Source organism: Phalacrocorax carbo, chromosome 5 (assembly GCF_963921805.1).
Source record: "Phalacrocorax carbo chromosome 5, bPhaCar2.1, whole genome shotgun sequence".
NCBI classification, from domain to species: Eukaryota; Metazoa; Chordata; class Aves; order Suliformes; family Phalacrocoracidae; genus Phalacrocorax; species Phalacrocorax carbo.
Window position 1 is genome coordinate 60539812 of NC_087517.1, and position 16767 is coordinate 60556578.

The window sequence follows — 16767 nt, forward strand, 5'->3', positions numbered from 1 at the left end:
TGTGAGTAGTTGTCACCTGGAATACAGTCATTTTTAACAAGTCCTTTCTCCTAGAACAGCAACAGAGCTTTTGTAAGACATCTGTTTTATTATTGTTGCTGCTTCTCTGAGTTCTTGGAAAGAAAGAAGGGAGAAGAGAAGAATTTGAGGCTTTTTGAAGAACTTGACCTATCCTTGATTTCCTCCCAAAGTGTGACTTTTCAAACAATACGATGTAGATAGCAATCTTAAGTTCTGTGCCTGCCATGTTACAATTGGTGAATATACCCTGCCCAGTTAAGTGCCCTCTGACTTCTTCAGACTTCAGGGACCAGCTACATTCCTTTGTAAGAGATCGTAATTTTTAAAGTATTGTTTCTGTTCATCTTTCCTTTAAACTGAATGCCTAAATATGCGCATGGTATTTGTTTTCACCTCCATATGTGAAAAAAAAACTTTTGGGTTCCACTTGGAGTTCAGAAACTCAAGAATTATTGGCTTGCAAGGTGACTGCAAGCCAATCTCTGGGGATAATTCTTCACTGAATCCATCTCAATATTCTCAATGAATTTTGTTTGAACAAGTTTGTTCTCAATTATATACAACTTATGTGCAATATCATTGTTGCGAATTCTGTTAGGGGGAGATCTAATGATCAGTTTGGTTGTATTTTGAATATTGTTTCTTGTAGAGAGGAGCAAAGCAGAAATCATTCAACTCCTGGATTTAAGCAGTAGTGACATAACTTTCAGGCACCTGTCAGAGGACAAAATTCCAGTTATTGGTCAGTTGCCTTATAAGGTTTACACTTGGAAGCTAGTCCTGTCTTTATAGGAGACAGCCCTACCTGATTCTCACTCCTTTGGGAGTGAAGCTCAAATACCCTCCCTCTGTCCTTTCCTCACCTTTCACTTAAAAGTAGTATCTTCAAATGTAGTTTCCTAAGTCCCTTTGTAGAACGGGACTACGGCTGTCTTCAGGCAGCACACTGAGGAACTGAGTAACACTTTTCCTGCCACCTCCCCGCCACACCAATAATTATTGGATGGTATCTGTTGGAAAAAACTCCTCTTCAAGTGGAAAACCACCAGCTCAAAATTCTGGGAGAACAGGGCCAGAGTTAAAAGATAAGCTCGTTTTCACAGTAGTTGATTGAACAGACGTGACTAAAAGTGATGTGCAAGATAACAGGGGTAGATATCATTTTATATTGTATGTTTATTAAAACAAGTCAATTTGGATTTATCAAACACTGAATGAAATATAGTTAGCAGTAATTATGGTTTGACTGTTTAATCTTGGGCTGGATAGAAATGTTGGTTTCTCTTCATATTTTCCTGAGTCTTTGTCTGTGTCAAAGTTTATGTCAATCAGATTTTGGTTGTAGGTTTAACTGAAGTAATTTGTGTGTGTTTGCAGTCTCATTGTAAATTTATCATTATGATTTATACCTACATAGTAAACACTCTTTAAAAATCAGGTAACATCTTTTTATTATTAGGAAGAAGCACTACATGCTTTCATTCAGCCTGAGATTCTTGATGGCCCCAATCAGTATTTTTGTGAACGATGTAAGAAGAAATGTGATGCAAGGAAGGTAAGGGCAGTCCAAATCATTTGCAAAAATTACTTTTGGTAAATACCAATCCTGACAATGGTAGCATAATCTTATCTTTGCTTTGTTTAGGGTCTGCGGTTCTTGCATTTTCCGTATCTGCTGACGTTACAGCTGAAGAGATTTGACTTCGATTATACCACTATGCACAGAATTAAGCTCAACGATCGTATGACTTTTCCTGAGGAGTTAGACATGAATGTCTTCATTGATGTTGAAGATGAGGTAAAGTGTTTGGTTTCAGAGAAAAGTCTTTAACTTTCTTAAAGTTTCTCATTAAGAAAATTAAAATATTGGTTCAATAAACCCATTTTAACAACGTTATTCATCTACAAAAAATGTTCTTTGGCCATGGCAATGTTTTAATTTGAAGTTTTTTAATTTGTCCGTGTGGATTTTTGTTATATTTAAAAAGGGAGTATATTCCCTAATCACTATAGGGTTTCTAAGCTTTCATAAAGAAGCTGTTTCTGATTTCTTGTATCTTCACGTGAGGGATTTAAAAGCACAGGTCTTGGGGCTTCTGCATATTCTGCAAATCCAGAATGGAACGTTTCCTAAACTTGTGTTTTAATCTGTTTTGGTCACCAGAGGCGATGTAAAGTTCTGAAACTCTGAATGCTGAGGTTAGTCCAGCAAGCATTAACGATTAATTCATTCCCTCTGGCTCACAATGTTTCGTATGCTGTAGAAATGAGATTTGTAAAATCTTATTTTTCACTTGCATCATCTTCTGGCTTTTGACTCTTCTGGTTCTGGCCAAAATTCACGTTGTGCAATTACATTCACCAAAAAGTATTTAATGTGCCTCCTGCATTAAAGATGGAATTTATTCCTCTAATTCCATGAAAACATTATGTCACTGTGCTAGCTTGTAGTGGAATAAGAGAAATACTGCATCGATATGTGTATGGAGAGGCTTTACTGACTCCATACAAACCTTTGGTTTATGAAGTGTGCCATGTAAGCAATTTGACACCTCTCAAAGTGTTACTGGGGGGGCTAATTGAGAATGAAGATTGATTCAGGAGAACAGAATTTGAGACAAAATTAACAGCTGTCAGAAAATCAAAAGAATTATCCAGAGAAAAGAGGATCAGGTAAGAGATGGGTATCCTGACTTTTACTAAATGAACTGCATTCATAGTGTTGTTGACATTGTGCTTTTAAGCTAATAGAACAGTAGTCAGTCTTACTGCAATACCTTGGTGGTGTTCAGTGAATTGAAATGGAAGAAAAACCTTTGACTATGGATGAAAATATTTCCAGTCAAATCAGTCCTGATTAACAGGGCCATGTTACGATAGGATTTGTTATCTGATAATAGACTTCCAGGTATTTAATTGAATTAGCTAGTAAATGGAATAGGTTACTAACAAATATAATCTTGTCAGGTATGAAACCAGGTATTTACCATTCAGTTGCCCACCAGACCAGAAAATATTGGTGTAAGAGGTGGATGGAAGATGGTTACTAACAGAAGCAAGGCCATTCTCAATGCTGAATTGCAGAGGTCTCTAGGGTTTTGAGGAGTTGCATTGTTTTGCAGATGAGAATTTTTTCATTTCACAAACATATTGTTACTTCTGAATAACTTTAAATGTTGTATAATATTAGTATGTATGTCTTATTTTTAAGAAGTCTCCTCAGACTGAGAGTTGCACTGATAGCGGAGCTGAAAATGAAGGCAGTTGTCACAGTGATCAGATGAGCAATGATTTTTCTAATGATGATGGAGTTGACGAAGGAATCTGCCTTGAAAGCAATAGTGCAGCAGAAAGAATTTCTAAAGCTGGCAGTGAAAAGGTATGTTTGTAAAAGACGTGGTACTGGCTCTGATTGGGATGGAGTTCATTTTTCATAGCAGCCTGTATGGTGCTCTGTTTTGGATTTGTGACTAAAAACAGTGTTGACAGCATACAAGTGTGTTAATTCTTGCTGAACAGTGAGCACAGTACTAGGGCTTTCTCTGTTCTCATTCTGCCCCTCTGATGCGTAGGGCTAGGGGTGGGCAAGAGTCTCAAGAGGGGCATAGCTGGGACAGTTGACCTGAATTGACCAGAGGGATATTCCATGCCATATTCCCTGCTGTATAATGTCATGCTTAGCAGTAAAAAATAGGGACTTTCCAAAGTAGCTGGTGCTCAGAGACTGGCTGGGCATTGGTCTGCTGGTGGGAGGTGGTGAGCAATGCCTTTGATCATTGCAGCTTTTTTATTTTTTCCCTCTTTCACTTATGAAACTGCCATTATCTCTGACCACAAGTTTTTTCACTTTTGCTCTTCTGATTGTCCCCATTATCCCATTCGAGGGGAATAGTGAGTGACTGACTGGGTGGGTATTTGGTTGCTGGCCAGGGTCAACCCACCCCAAATATAAATGATAAAAATATAAATAATTCTGATATTGGGGGTGGGGGAAGCATATGTTTTTATTCACATTCTAAAAATCGACACTACAGCAAAGGAAAGCATGCAACTGATTTGGAAGTCACCTGAGAATAAAGGACTTCTCAGCTTGTCAGACTGAGAATTCCCGGCTAACTTGTTTTGGCAGCAGACCCTCAAACTGAAGACTGTTTTGTCTTGTGAGCAGTGTTTTTTCTTTGAGGCGAACTGTTAAAGGCCTACTAGCTTTGAGTGGAAAAGTGTCTTGCAGTTTACTAAGAGAAGATCAGAAAGTTTTGATCCGTCTCTGCCATCCGTTTCTTGTCCGTATAAAGGTGGTCGTACAGATGAGGCCATGGGTCTAAATGTTAAATACCCATCGGAATTGAGCAGCAAGTCAGTCTAGTATAGTGGTCATCCTTCTGTGGGACATAAAGATTAGCAGAGATCTTCAGGAAACCTGACTGAGTTTTCTTGCCAAGTCAAAATCAGAAATCTTTTGAGTTTTATGGTAGTGTCTACAATGTGTACTTCATGGGTCGTCATTCAGTGAACTCATCTGAAACTTGGCCGATAGCTTTTATTTGGACTTGTTAGGAAGCTGTTTGGCTGTAGCTCTTCCATAAATATTTAAAGGCCGACTTGCATTTTTATCTGCATATCTGTCCCTGTTTACATTTACCTTAAACCATTTGAGAGGGTTTTTTAATAAATGTTCTGAATACTCTCAGTGTTGTCTTGGAAAAAATAAATTAGTAGGCACTTGACTGCAACAGGGACAGAGTACCATAATGTATCTGTAACACAAATGTCATGTCCTAGTATTGACAGTAACTTTGGACAATTAATTCATACTACTTGTTCTCAAGGCAAACTAGCTGTGAAGCCATGTTGTTAGCTTTTTGGTTTGGATATCTTAGTAGCGGATGCAGTTTATGCTATGAATTTACAGAGCATTTCCTTTATATAATCTAAAAATATTTAATTCTTGTAACACTTCTGTGAGTCAGTATTGTTCAATTTCATGTTTTAATGTATACACAACAATTGCTGGTTTGTGATATACATTAAGGGGCAAAGCAATCTTTAAGAAAGCAGAGAAGTGTGATAGCAAATAAACCTAAACTTTGTAGCAACAGGCAAGTTGGTAATTTGTTTCTTGTATGGAGATATGTTTAATACCTACCTAACATAAGAATTTACCAATTCAGAGCTCGTACAGAAGCAAAGTAACTGTAATGTATTTAAAGCCAGTTCAAAAATGTTTTTGTGTTGTTTTTTTTTTTTTAAAGTCATTGGACCATTCCTCTCTTCCCACCAGTGAAGGGGGAAATTCCTCTTTACTTCCGTTACTATGTACTCTTGTATAACGTTTAGCGTATCAGAACTCTGATTTTGTTCAGTGTCTATTGCAGTAATGCATTTCTGTTACACAGCTCTGTTTTGTAACATACCACTACTTATATATTTGGCTTTGTGTGATTGCTCTAAAACTTTTTAATATGATCATTTGGTTACCTTTTCTTAATGTATATCACACCTTTTTCCTCTGTCCCCAGAGTTCTTTGCTGTATGAGCTCTTTTCTGTTATGGTTCATTCTGGAAGTGCTGCTGGTGGCCATTATTACGCGTGTATAAAATCTTTCAGTGATGACCAGTGGTACAGCTTTAATGATCAGCATGTTAGCAAGGTAAAAATAGTATCCTTAGTTATCTTGCGTACTCACAGATGAACCAATAAGTTTTTGTATTTTGCATGTGACTCTTCACTTTGTAATGTCATGAAGCTGGTTTTATGTGCAGGTATTTCAAGCATTTACTTTGTTCATCTTCTCATCCTAATGTCTGCCATATACATATGTTTCACTCATCAGCTTAACTGATTTCCAGAGAGGCTTTTATTAATGTATGGGGTTTTGTGCACTGGGGAGAGGAGTGCTTCTTCTTGATGGTGAAGGGGGGATGGTTCATAAAGAAGCCTTTATTCATGTACAGACCAGGCTGGATTTAGAATTTTGCCTTCTATACGGGTAAAGAGTAGTTTTTAGAGAAGAATGCTACTTAGAGAAGTGTGCTTGTTGATCTGTTAAAACCCAGACTGTGCTGTTAAACCTGCTCTGCTGGTGCATTTCAGGTGGTACATGTATCCATAAATGATATTGCAATCAAGAACCTGGATAATGTTTTTCTAAGGAGTTCCTACTTTATACCATTGTAAAATGAAGAGGCAGATCACTTTGAAACAGATTTTTTTTTTCAGTCAGCAAAGAAGCAGAAATATTTTCAAAAAGTAGAATGATTAATGATGCGTGTTAGTTATTGCCGTTTTTCCTAAGAGTAATAAATGCATCTCAATTAGTGCAAGTTTCTCAAATAATCATTAAATTGATTTTTTTGTTAGATAACTCAGGAAGATATTAAGAAAACATACGGTGGATCTTCTGGAAGCAGAGGCTATTATTCCAGTGCTTTTGCTAGGTTAGTAGTACCATAGTATTACTTTTCTTTCTGGTGGTGTTTCAGTGTAATCAAATCACAGAATCACAGATTCACAGAATCACAGGTTGGAAGGGACCTCAGGGATCATCTAGTCCAACCTTTCTAGGAAGAGCAGAGTTTAAGATGGCCCAGGACCCTGTCCAGATGACTCTTGAAGGTGTCCAACGTGGCCGAGTCAACCACTTCCCTGGGGAGATTATTCCAGTGGTGACTGTCCTCACTGTGAAAAATTTTCCTCTCGTGTCCAGTTGGAATCTCCTCAGGAGCAACTTGTGTCCATTCCCCCTTGTCCTCTCCATGTGACTCCTAATAAAAAGGGAGTCTCCATTTTCTTTGTAGCTACTCGTTAAGTACTGGTACTGGACAAGATGCACGTTGTTAACATGTTAGCTGAAAATTAATAGTAGATGCTGCAAATAGTTGTAAAAACTATCTTGACTGCTGTTCCAGACAATTAAAATAATGTGGTTATTTATTTTTGAAAATACTTTTTGGTTAGTGTATTGCTAAGATATGTATGACCTAGCTCCTTGCTGGGGGGGAGGGGAGGGGGGCAAACAAAACTACTTTGAAGTCAATATTGTCTTCCTGTCCGATAAGTTCAGATAACTGTTTGTTTCTCCACTAGCTCCACAAACGCATACATGCTGATATATAGACTGAAGGATCCAACAAGAAATGCAAGTAAGTGTGTTCTGTTAACTAGTGAGGTTCTGTTGTGGAATAGAGATGTTTTGCTACATGTGATGAGGGTGGTGGTAGTGGTATCTTTTGGCAAAGCTAATGTAACTTTCATGTACATTTATACCTTTTCATTACTCTTTTTATAGTAAACCTTTATGGATCGTTAGGAGGTCATGACAAAATAAATTTTCTAATTTTTTTAGTATTTTGAGTATCATGGAAATGAACAGATACCCTGGGTGACACTGAATAAACTATAATGTAATGCTATATAAGTATCATGATTGATAGTGGAATAAAAAAAATTACCTCACTTAAAAAATGAGTATGTAAGAACTTCATAATGACAAAGTTTTACACTTTATAATCACCCCTTATTGTTTGTGCTCCAGGTAGGAGGTGAGACAATGTACTGTAAGTTTTATAGTTAGAAACAAGTCATGGCTTTCACGGTCTTTTATTCCCCTCATCTCTGATTTAGTTCACTAAGGCTTAGAGGATGCCTGGCCCCATGAGATAGCTGACAGGTTGATTAATCTTTGAAATATGTCACAGTGGAAAATGAAGATTCTATTTGGATTCAAAATAGGAATGTCTGGTTGGAGGCTTCTTTCAAGTACTGGGTAATTTAACTTCAATAGGGTCTTAGACTGTTCAGAATTCTAATAACTGTAAACTTCCAGGATTTCTCTTGTGCAGATTTTTAAATAATACTGTATTATTTGCTTCAAAACACTAATGTTTCTCATATAAAATCTGAGCACACCTAAACGATGCCGTAGTAAATGGAAGTTTGATAGAATAGAACTTTTTTTAAGTAGTACCTAAATAGAAGGAAGCATGTAAGTTTGCAGTTTTCCTCTTCTTGTTAATGCCTTGTTAGAAGCACAGCTGTCAAAACGAAACCAGAAGAGCAGTGGCTAGCCACACTTGCTCTCAGCAGCAGTGTGCCTGTAAGAATCAAGTATTTTGTTGATATTTGAACTGGTTGAATTGATCCAATTTGCAGTATCAAAAATTCAGTAGTCTGCCCTAATAAAGGGAAATTTGTTGGTTTGTAGCCTGGTTGAAGTTAGGCTGATAAATAGTGTAGATTGCTCTAAGTTTTGAGGTATATATAGTTCAGCTGCCAGAACATCAATACTTTGAAGCACACAAGAAAAATCCTGTCAGGGAATAGTTTTTTCTATTTCTATCTGCTAGAGCAGGTGAGAAGCCCTGTAAACTTTCAAAGGCAGGTTTAAAAATCTTGAAGAGTTCTAATACCTCTGCTTTCTTCTTTTTTTTTTTTTTTTTTTAAATTCCTGTTAAATGCTTAAGAGGTCAGGTATCCCAAAGAATAGATTCAAGCTCTCAGTCTTAAAATCATTGGGTAGACTATTTTGCTAGCTGGATTTATTTTATTCTTAATTGGTAAACTAAAGTTACACATCACTTAATAGGGGAGAATCTCGCAACTGAAACCTTTGGCACCTCACGTTGTGTAGCTCCATTTGGGGCACGCTCATTGTTTTTTAAAGAGCAGGCAAGTGTAAAGGCTTGTGTATTTGAGAGAGTTTGTAGCGCACCAGCTTGTAATGTGTCTGATGGAGGAGGGGATACAAGATCTTTGAAAATAATATTTTGTGTATCATCTGCTGCTGCTATAAATATTTTAGGAGGAAGGAGAATGGTTATCTGCTTCCTTTAAGTACTGCTTTTTGGTTAAAATTTTGACTTCCACCATGAGAAACCGAGGATGACTATTAGCGAGAATAAGGAAAGAAATGGCAGTGCAAGGATGAGTACAACAAGCTTTAAAGTTTTTTGGAATACAAACTTAAAAAAAAAAACCCGAACTTTAAGCTTACTCTAAATTTTATTTTTAAAAACCCAACTAAAATTAATAAAAATATTATTGCAACTACTTCTATACCAGTATATTCTGAAAAGTGTTTTATGATACTTGGAGCAAATTTGTTATTTCAACATCCTAATAAACACAAACCACATTTATTTTTAGCAGCAATCTGTTTCATCGTACATAGAGTACTTGCACGCATGTTATTATTTTCTACTTTGCTACGTTTTCCTACTTTTTCCTTTATTGAGAAAACAGTAGAAAAGTAAAGTTGAGCAATGGTATTTTCTTTGAGAACATAGGGGAAAGCCTATGTATCTCACAAAATCAGTTTTGCTGGCTTCTGTTTCTGAGGATTCATGATTCAAGGGAACGCTGCAGAGATAAAAATATATTATTTGGCTATAAAGTAACAGTTTCTGAAGTAGATGCTTTATAGTTTTGAAGTGGACTCAACACAAGGGATACTGTTAAAGACTTATCAACAAATTGATATAGTAGTAAGTCTTAAGAGCAACAAAAAATAATACTGTTTCAATTATTCAAATATTGAAACAATATTATTCATTCTGAAAAAGAAGTGACTGTAGATTGTATGAAGTTTAAAGATGAAAAGCAGCCATAAATAAAGTTTTTGGGTCAAGAGCTGTCTTTGGAAATGGATTTGCTATCAGCTAATTCATTTTCTAGAACAGCTTGTAAAAACAGGTTCAAGTACAGTCCTCAGTCTCAGTGTATTTCTTTAGAACAGCAAAGCTTCCCTTACTGATATGGGAATATTACTCTGTGCTAATAGCATTTCCTGGTCTTGCTGATGTATAATTAGAGGGAATAAAAGGCTGGCTTCGGTTTCATTTAAATAATGAAATAAAGTATGGTACATGGTGTAGTGGGAAATTTGGGTGGAGAAGAGAGAGGAAAGAAGGCAAGAAAGATAATTAATACATATACCCGTAGTTCCTAAAACGTTGGCCACAGTAGAAAAGTTTCTTTTTTAAAACTATTTTTTTGTTTTTACTGGCAGAGTTTCTTGAGGCACATGAGTACCCGGAGCATATTAAACAATTAGTACAGAAAGAGAGAGAATTGGAAGAACAAGAAAAGAGGCAACGTGAAATTGAGCGCAACACTTGCAAGGTTAGAATTTCTGCTGAATAAAGTAACAAGACATTTCTAATAAAAAAATGTTTCTACAGTAAATAGTAAATTTTCACTACAATATAAGGACTCATTTGTGTTAAGTGTATTTGTATTAATACACTCTTTAAAATTAATCGTATACCTATTGGAAGCCTGTACACAGTGGAGGCATCTGTTAGTTATTCACCAGAAATTTTTGTTGAGTTTGTCTTCCATGTGGTTATGAAAACTAAAACAAAACTATTTGATCTGACATAACTTGATTTTAGTGAAGTTAATTCCAAAAAGTATGTAACACTGTATGTTAAGCATTTCATATTATTAATCTTTTCATATTGTGACTCTTTGCTTTGTGAAATGATGTTTCTTCAACTAATTTAAAATATTTCTTTGGCAGAAGGAGCAGAATCTTTTTCCAACCATAGATCAATACTAATAAAATATGACATCTATGACTTACAAGCGTGACAGTCAGCTGGTCTACCTATGAATCAAGTGATTGTTTTATTAGAAAGTTCTCTGTGGCTGCCAAATATGTAACTCTATCTGAAAAGGAATTTCACATTCATTGTTCCTATGTGCATTTAGTTTTGGAGGATTTGCACACTGCCTACAGTTTAAAGGTGTTCAGGTTATAGATGTTGCACCCTAGCTTGCAAAAAGATATAGATACACATACATGCTTGCTAGTGCTATGTACTGTGCCTTTGGCATTTTCTATCTGTAGTTGTGTAACCAGCTGAAAGGAAACTGTCCCATAGCTGAAGTAGAGTTAAAGATGTATTTTATATTAGATTGTTTGAATATAGGGTGGTAAATTTAAATGTACTTTAATACGACAGGTATTTGCAAATACCTTCATGGTCATTTTTCTTCCATTGGTATTTCATAGATTAAACTGTTCTGCATGCATCCGACAAAACAAATAATGATGGAGAATAAATTAGAGGTTCATAAGGACAGGACACTGAAGGAAGCTGTGGAAATAGCTTACAAGGTATGCTATGCATAACAGAATGGTTCATTAGATGTAACTTTTTCTGCTGTTGTGTATCTTCAGGTTTTACATTCTAATGCTATGGGAGTGTTTATGTGGGGCTGGCTGAGGGGTTTTTTGGGGGTTTGGTTGGGGTTTGGGGCGTGTTTTTTGTTTGGTTGGTGGTTGGATTTTTTTTGTTTTGTATTTTTTTTGTTTGAAAAGGTGTACTAGTTGTGGATTATTGACTGAGCTTTCTGTTAGCCATCAGATGATTTTTGAACAATATAGCCTGCCGTTTAGGCAGTATGATTTTTGCATACTCTTATTTTAAAACCAGGCAGAGCTGCTGTTAAACTCACCATAGCCGCAATAAGTTGAAATAATTCAGAATGCTTATATTTGTATTGCAGTAAAAATGTTGTATTAGATATGTAATAAGAAAATTCTTTGATGAAACTTCCTGCATAGCTAATACAATAGCATCAGTAGGCACCAACGCATCTGTTGATCTTTGCTTCCACAGTTAGAAGTTGAATACATCTGTTCTTGCTTACCTAGTTGTACTCTGTGATTCTTGCCATATGTGTCCTTTGGCTGGGAGAGTACCAACAAGGCAGTTACAGATTTGGAATGAGTTAACACCTCCTTGAGATGCGTGGAGATAATTAGTGGATAAGGCTTATTCAGGCCTCTAAGATGCCATTTAGTATAACTGATAGTCAGTGTATTCCTCTGAATATGCTTCAGGACCTGTCTTCATGTGCTGAATAACATGCTTTTCAAAATTTCCTCTTCTCTGTTGTTTGATATAGGCTTCTCTTTTGATTTTAAAAACGTGTATATATATTGCACATATGTGCATATAATATATATGATGTATGTGTATGTGATTTCTAAAACCAAATTGAAATCTTTGAATTTGGAGGACTTTTGAATGTACATGCACCGAGATATTTCTAGCTTACAAGGGAAAACTAAACTCACACACACAAATATACCATTATAAAATGTTTTCGGGTTTTCATTGTGTGTGCGTGATTTAGCTAATGGATTTAGAAGAGGCTGTTCCTTTGGATTGCTGTCGTCTTGTCAAATATGATGAGTTCCATGACTACTTGGAACGATCTTACGAAGGAGAAGAGGATACACCAATGGGTTTACTACTTGGAGGTGTCAAATCAACGTACATGTTTGACTTGCTGTTGGAAACAAGAAGACCTGACCAAATTTTCCAGTGCTATAAACCTGGTGGTAAGACATCCAGTTAGTTACATGTAGACAAAGATAGGCTAAAATCGTATATTGTGTGACAGCATGAAAATAAGACTTGTAAAACATAAAACTTCATTATGATGTGTGAAAGAAGAAAAACTTTACTAAAGTTTATGAAGTTAATACTCTGAGCTACACACTGCTGTGTTGCCAGCTTGTTTCTAATTGAAGTAGTTCTAAAGTATACTAAAATTTGTCAAACTTGGAACATTTTTGCCTCTTCAGCGTTAAAACTGATCTGAAAATGAAATTCTGAAATTGGACTGCTTTTCAAATTCATCACTGTGTGTATTATTTAATGCAACCCCTTAATCAGTACATCAGACAAGTTTATGTGTCGTCTTTGCCTGTTGAATCCTCTTACGTTTATCTATATATATATATATATGGTTCTGTTTTTTGTTCCCTGCAGAGGTCATGGTAAAGGTTCATGTAGTTGACCTAAAGACTGAATCTGTTGCTTCTCCAATAAGTGTCCGAGCTTATTTGAATCAAACAGTTTCAGAATTCAAGCAGCTAATTTCAAAGGTAATTTACAGTTGTTAAGGACTTGCATGACAGAGTTTTCATTCATTCAGACTGTGAAAATGTGTCGTAGTTTAAACATTTAAAATGAGAGCTTGCACCTTCTGCAGTTCATACTGGGTGTCATGTCCAGTAGGGTTAGGTTAGTTGTTACAGCTGAGCTTGTCTGTCTGCTCACTGCTGCTAAAAGCAGCAATCTGCTGCTTGCTTCTGTCCAGAGTTCTGCTATGGCTTTTGTGCAAGCTTAGCCACTATCCAGCCATATTGCTTACTAGCTTACCAGGTGACAAGTTTTTTTGGTGAAGCTGAAGAGTCATGGTGATGTTCTTTTGGGTTAGTAACTTGAATCACCTCACTGAGTATCCAGTCAGTGGCAGAACTAGTGATCTGTTACTCTGTAACTGAAGCAACATGTAAGTTCCCCTATTGGCTTCAGTATTTGAAATTAACATCCAAAGCTGTCCACATTCTCCCTACATAACCTCCTTTTCATCCCAGCAGCCACTTATTACTAGAATGCAGATTGATTTTTTTTTATGATGTTTTAAATCATGGGATATTACTACTTCCCCTGAATTGGAAGGCAGACATTTTACTAGGTCAGTTCTCTGTAAAATAGCTCGGTGATTGGTGTAACTTCGTAATATTTTTTGAAACATAATTTCAGTAACTTGAATTCAGTCTAAATAAGAGTTAAGCGAACAGGGTGCAAAACCCGATGCTAGAGAAAATTTTTTACTTTCAGTTGGTTCATACTCTAAAGAATAAGACTGATTCCTTACATTACTGGTCATTAACAATTTACCAGTTCTGCAAAGGCAAGGCATTTTAGTCCACTGAACTTTTGGAAAAACTACCATTTGCTACACATCAAAAGATTGAGGAAAGGAGCTGAGACTGAACAGGTTTGGGAGGTTTTCCCCCATGTTGTCTTTGCAGTTTGTAAGTCAATAAACAAACCTTCTCCTTTCACTATGAATAGTCTTGAAAAATTAAATCTTGTTCCAGTATTTGAAATTACGTATAATGCACGTTACCTTACTGTCAATGTCTTATTTTAGGCTACGCACCTGCCCGCTGAAACAATGCGGGTAGTATTAGAACGTTGCTACAATGACTTGCGTCTTCTGAACATTTCCAGCAAAACACTGAAAGCCGAAGGCTTTTTTAGAAGCAACAAGGTACATGCTCTGTTTTTTTAAATTGTTCATTTTGTATATTTGTAGACTTCACTGTTGTGTTGCAAAAAGTTATGGATATCTGAATAGAATTTATCATGGATAACTGCCACTTACTTCACTTAAGCATGAAGTACTCTGTGGGGTTTTTTAACTAGCAGATATTGTGTTGATGAATACACAGTCTATATATGAAAACAAGTGTGGATAACAAGGTAGAGCAGATTCAGAATGAGACATCTAGTTGATACTCAGAGGTTCAAATGGTGGTGTGGTTAACAACCTTATGATGAAGATTTTTAAAAGTCAATGCTTCTTTAGGGAATGAAGGTTGGCATACTACTATGAAACCTGCCTAATTCATTTTCTAAACCTTTGGAACAGCTGTGCCTGCTATCAGTACTAAAGTTCTTAAGAAACAAGCATCAAAACTAAAAGCAAGTTTTTGGTGGGTTTTTGTCTTATATTTAGTAATTCTTAGTATGCAAATTCCCCCCTAGAAAACATTTATATTGTTTTTTCCAAAAGGACTTCTAGGAAATATTCCCAATAATAGCTGTGTGGTGCATTCAGAAAGAGAGTAACTTAGTACTTAAAGAACCTAAATAACATCTGTAGCATTGCCCTTTTTACTACAGTAGTAATAGTACATCTTTCAGCATATTTTGCACATCCTCTGTCTCTGAAATTTAGGCTCAAAACATGCTATCCTTGATGAAGAAAGGTTAGTGAAGGTTTTAGCTTATAGCTGAGCAAAACAATGGCGTTCACTTGTTACTCCATTACTTCAAGCTTACTCACATTCACATTGTCACTACAACACGGTTGCCTTTGACAAGGGGAAAAGTGAAACTTGTTCCCTGTATTCTAATTTCCGCTATTGCTTACCCGTGTATATGTTCAAAGTTTCATTTGTGATGCTGTACTAGAAAATAAAATCTGCCAGCTGTAGTTGTGGAGCTCATTACTACCATAACTAGGGCTAGTGTACATATGAAGGGTGCACACTGAAGTGATACATAAATACGCTTTTGAACATGGAAGTGTTTGCTGTAGCTGGTCAGTCTGGTTACAGTTCACGCCAGTCTTAACATGATTATGAAAATAAGGAAAAGTTAAATAATTATCAAACTATGACCTCCTAAGGCTATCTTTTTCTATGCATGTATTTTACTTTTTTATAAAAGGTGATGTTTGTTAGTGACATAACTTGTAATGTGTGCTCAATCCTATCTATTTGCTGTTGTTGCTTTTACTTTTATTTAAAACAACACTACATGATAAACCACTTATTTTATGTACAGGTATTTATTGAAAGCTCAGAGTCTGTAGATCGTCATGTGGCATATACAGATTCTCATTTATGGAAACTTTTGGATCGTCATGCAAATACAATCAGACTGTATGTTTCATTACCAGAGCAATCGCCTGGATCTCAGTTTAGACGAGCAGTTTATCAGAAGTCTAGTGGAGATTCAGGCAACTTGGATGAAGCCTGTGAAAGAGTAAAAGGACCTGTAGGTAATATGAAATCTGTAGAGGCAATTCTGGAAGAAAGCACAGAAAAGCTTAAAAGCTTGTCCCTGCAGCAGCACCAGGAGGGGGATAATGGAGACAGCAGCAAAAGCACAGAAGCCAGTGATTTTGAAAACATAGAATCACCTTTAAATGAAATAGACTCTTCAGCATCAGCAGAAAACAGAGAACTTGAAAACCAAATTCAGATTTCTGATCCAGAAAATCTCCAGTCGGAGGAACGGTCAGATTCAGATGTAAATAATGACAGGAGTACAAGTTCAGTGGACAGCGATATCCTCAGCTCCAGTCATAGCAGTGATACGTTATGCAACGTGGACAATGCCCCGCTCCCCTTGGCTAATGGACTTGATTCTCATAGTATCACAAGTAGTAGGCGATCAAAAGTAAATCAGGGGAAGAAAGAAACCTGGGACACAGCAGAAGAAGATTCTGGAACAGATAGTGAATACGATGAAAGTGGCAAGAGCAGAGGAGAAGCACAATATATGTACTTCAAGTCAGAACCCTATGCTGCAGATGAAGGTTCAGGAGAAGGGCAAAAATGTATGTATTCTTTTTTCAAGTGTCTTAACATAATCCAGCTTTTTTTACTATTTAATTCATAGGCTGTGTTACAAAGTCTAATGACAGTATCGAAAAAACTTGATTATATGTCAAATTAAAGTTAATGACAGTGCAAAGATGAGATGTGTCATGTTTGGCAAAAATGTAGTGTAATTTTTATCTTGTAATAAGTGATTACATATTTGAAGCGTCTTGCTTTTTAAGAAAATGAAAAGCTACCTCTATAATACACCTATTTCCTTATATTGAAAGTGTTTTCTGGAAAGCAAGCTGAGTTGTCTTCCAACAAAAGGAAAATAGTTGCATCTGATGGTGATGAACTTGAGAATGCAGTTATTTACTGTGGTTGACAGAGCAGTAATTCTGTTTAACATTTAGATTAACAAACCTGAAAAATCCTAGTCATTTGACTGTGAAGAAAATTCAAATATACTTGATATTTATCATTTAATCCAGTAGGCCGTTGCTTTTCATTGACTGAAGTACAATAGGTACAATGAAGTCTATGGCTGACATGAAAATATCTGTACAAGCTCAGTAGTATATTGTCATAAAGATAAATAATT

At 36.3% G+C, this 16767-nt stretch overlaps 1 protein-coding gene across 4 annotated transcripts in view; it reads left to right on the forward strand.

Moving 5' to 3' along the window:
• Window positions 1-16767, forward strand: part of USP47 (ubiquitin specific peptidase 47) — a 58094-nt gene that overhangs the window by 29469 nt on the left and 11858 nt on the right. For 3 of the 4 annotated variants that reach the window (XM_064452722.1, XM_064452723.1, XM_064452725.1), the window contains 12 exons: window positions 1481-1576; window positions 1667-1819; window positions 3233-3400; window positions 5541-5672; window positions 6383-6459; window positions 7109-7164; window positions 10029-10141; window positions 11037-11141; window positions 12167-12374; window positions 12808-12923; window positions 13982-14101; window positions 15403-16180. In XM_064452722.1, the coding sequence (XP_064308792.1) occupies window positions 1481-1576; window positions 1667-1819; window positions 3233-3400; window positions 5541-5672; window positions 6383-6459; window positions 7109-7164; window positions 10029-10141; window positions 11037-11141; window positions 12167-12374; window positions 12808-12923; window positions 13982-14101; window positions 15403-16180 (2122 nt within the window). The remainder of the gene's footprint in view (window positions 1-1480; window positions 1577-1666; window positions 1820-3232; window positions 3401-5540; window positions 5673-6382; window positions 6460-7108; window positions 7165-10028; window positions 10142-11036; window positions 11142-12166; window positions 12375-12807; window positions 12924-13981; window positions 14102-15402; window positions 16181-16767) is intronic. The other variant, XM_064452724.1, reaches the window with a different exon arrangement.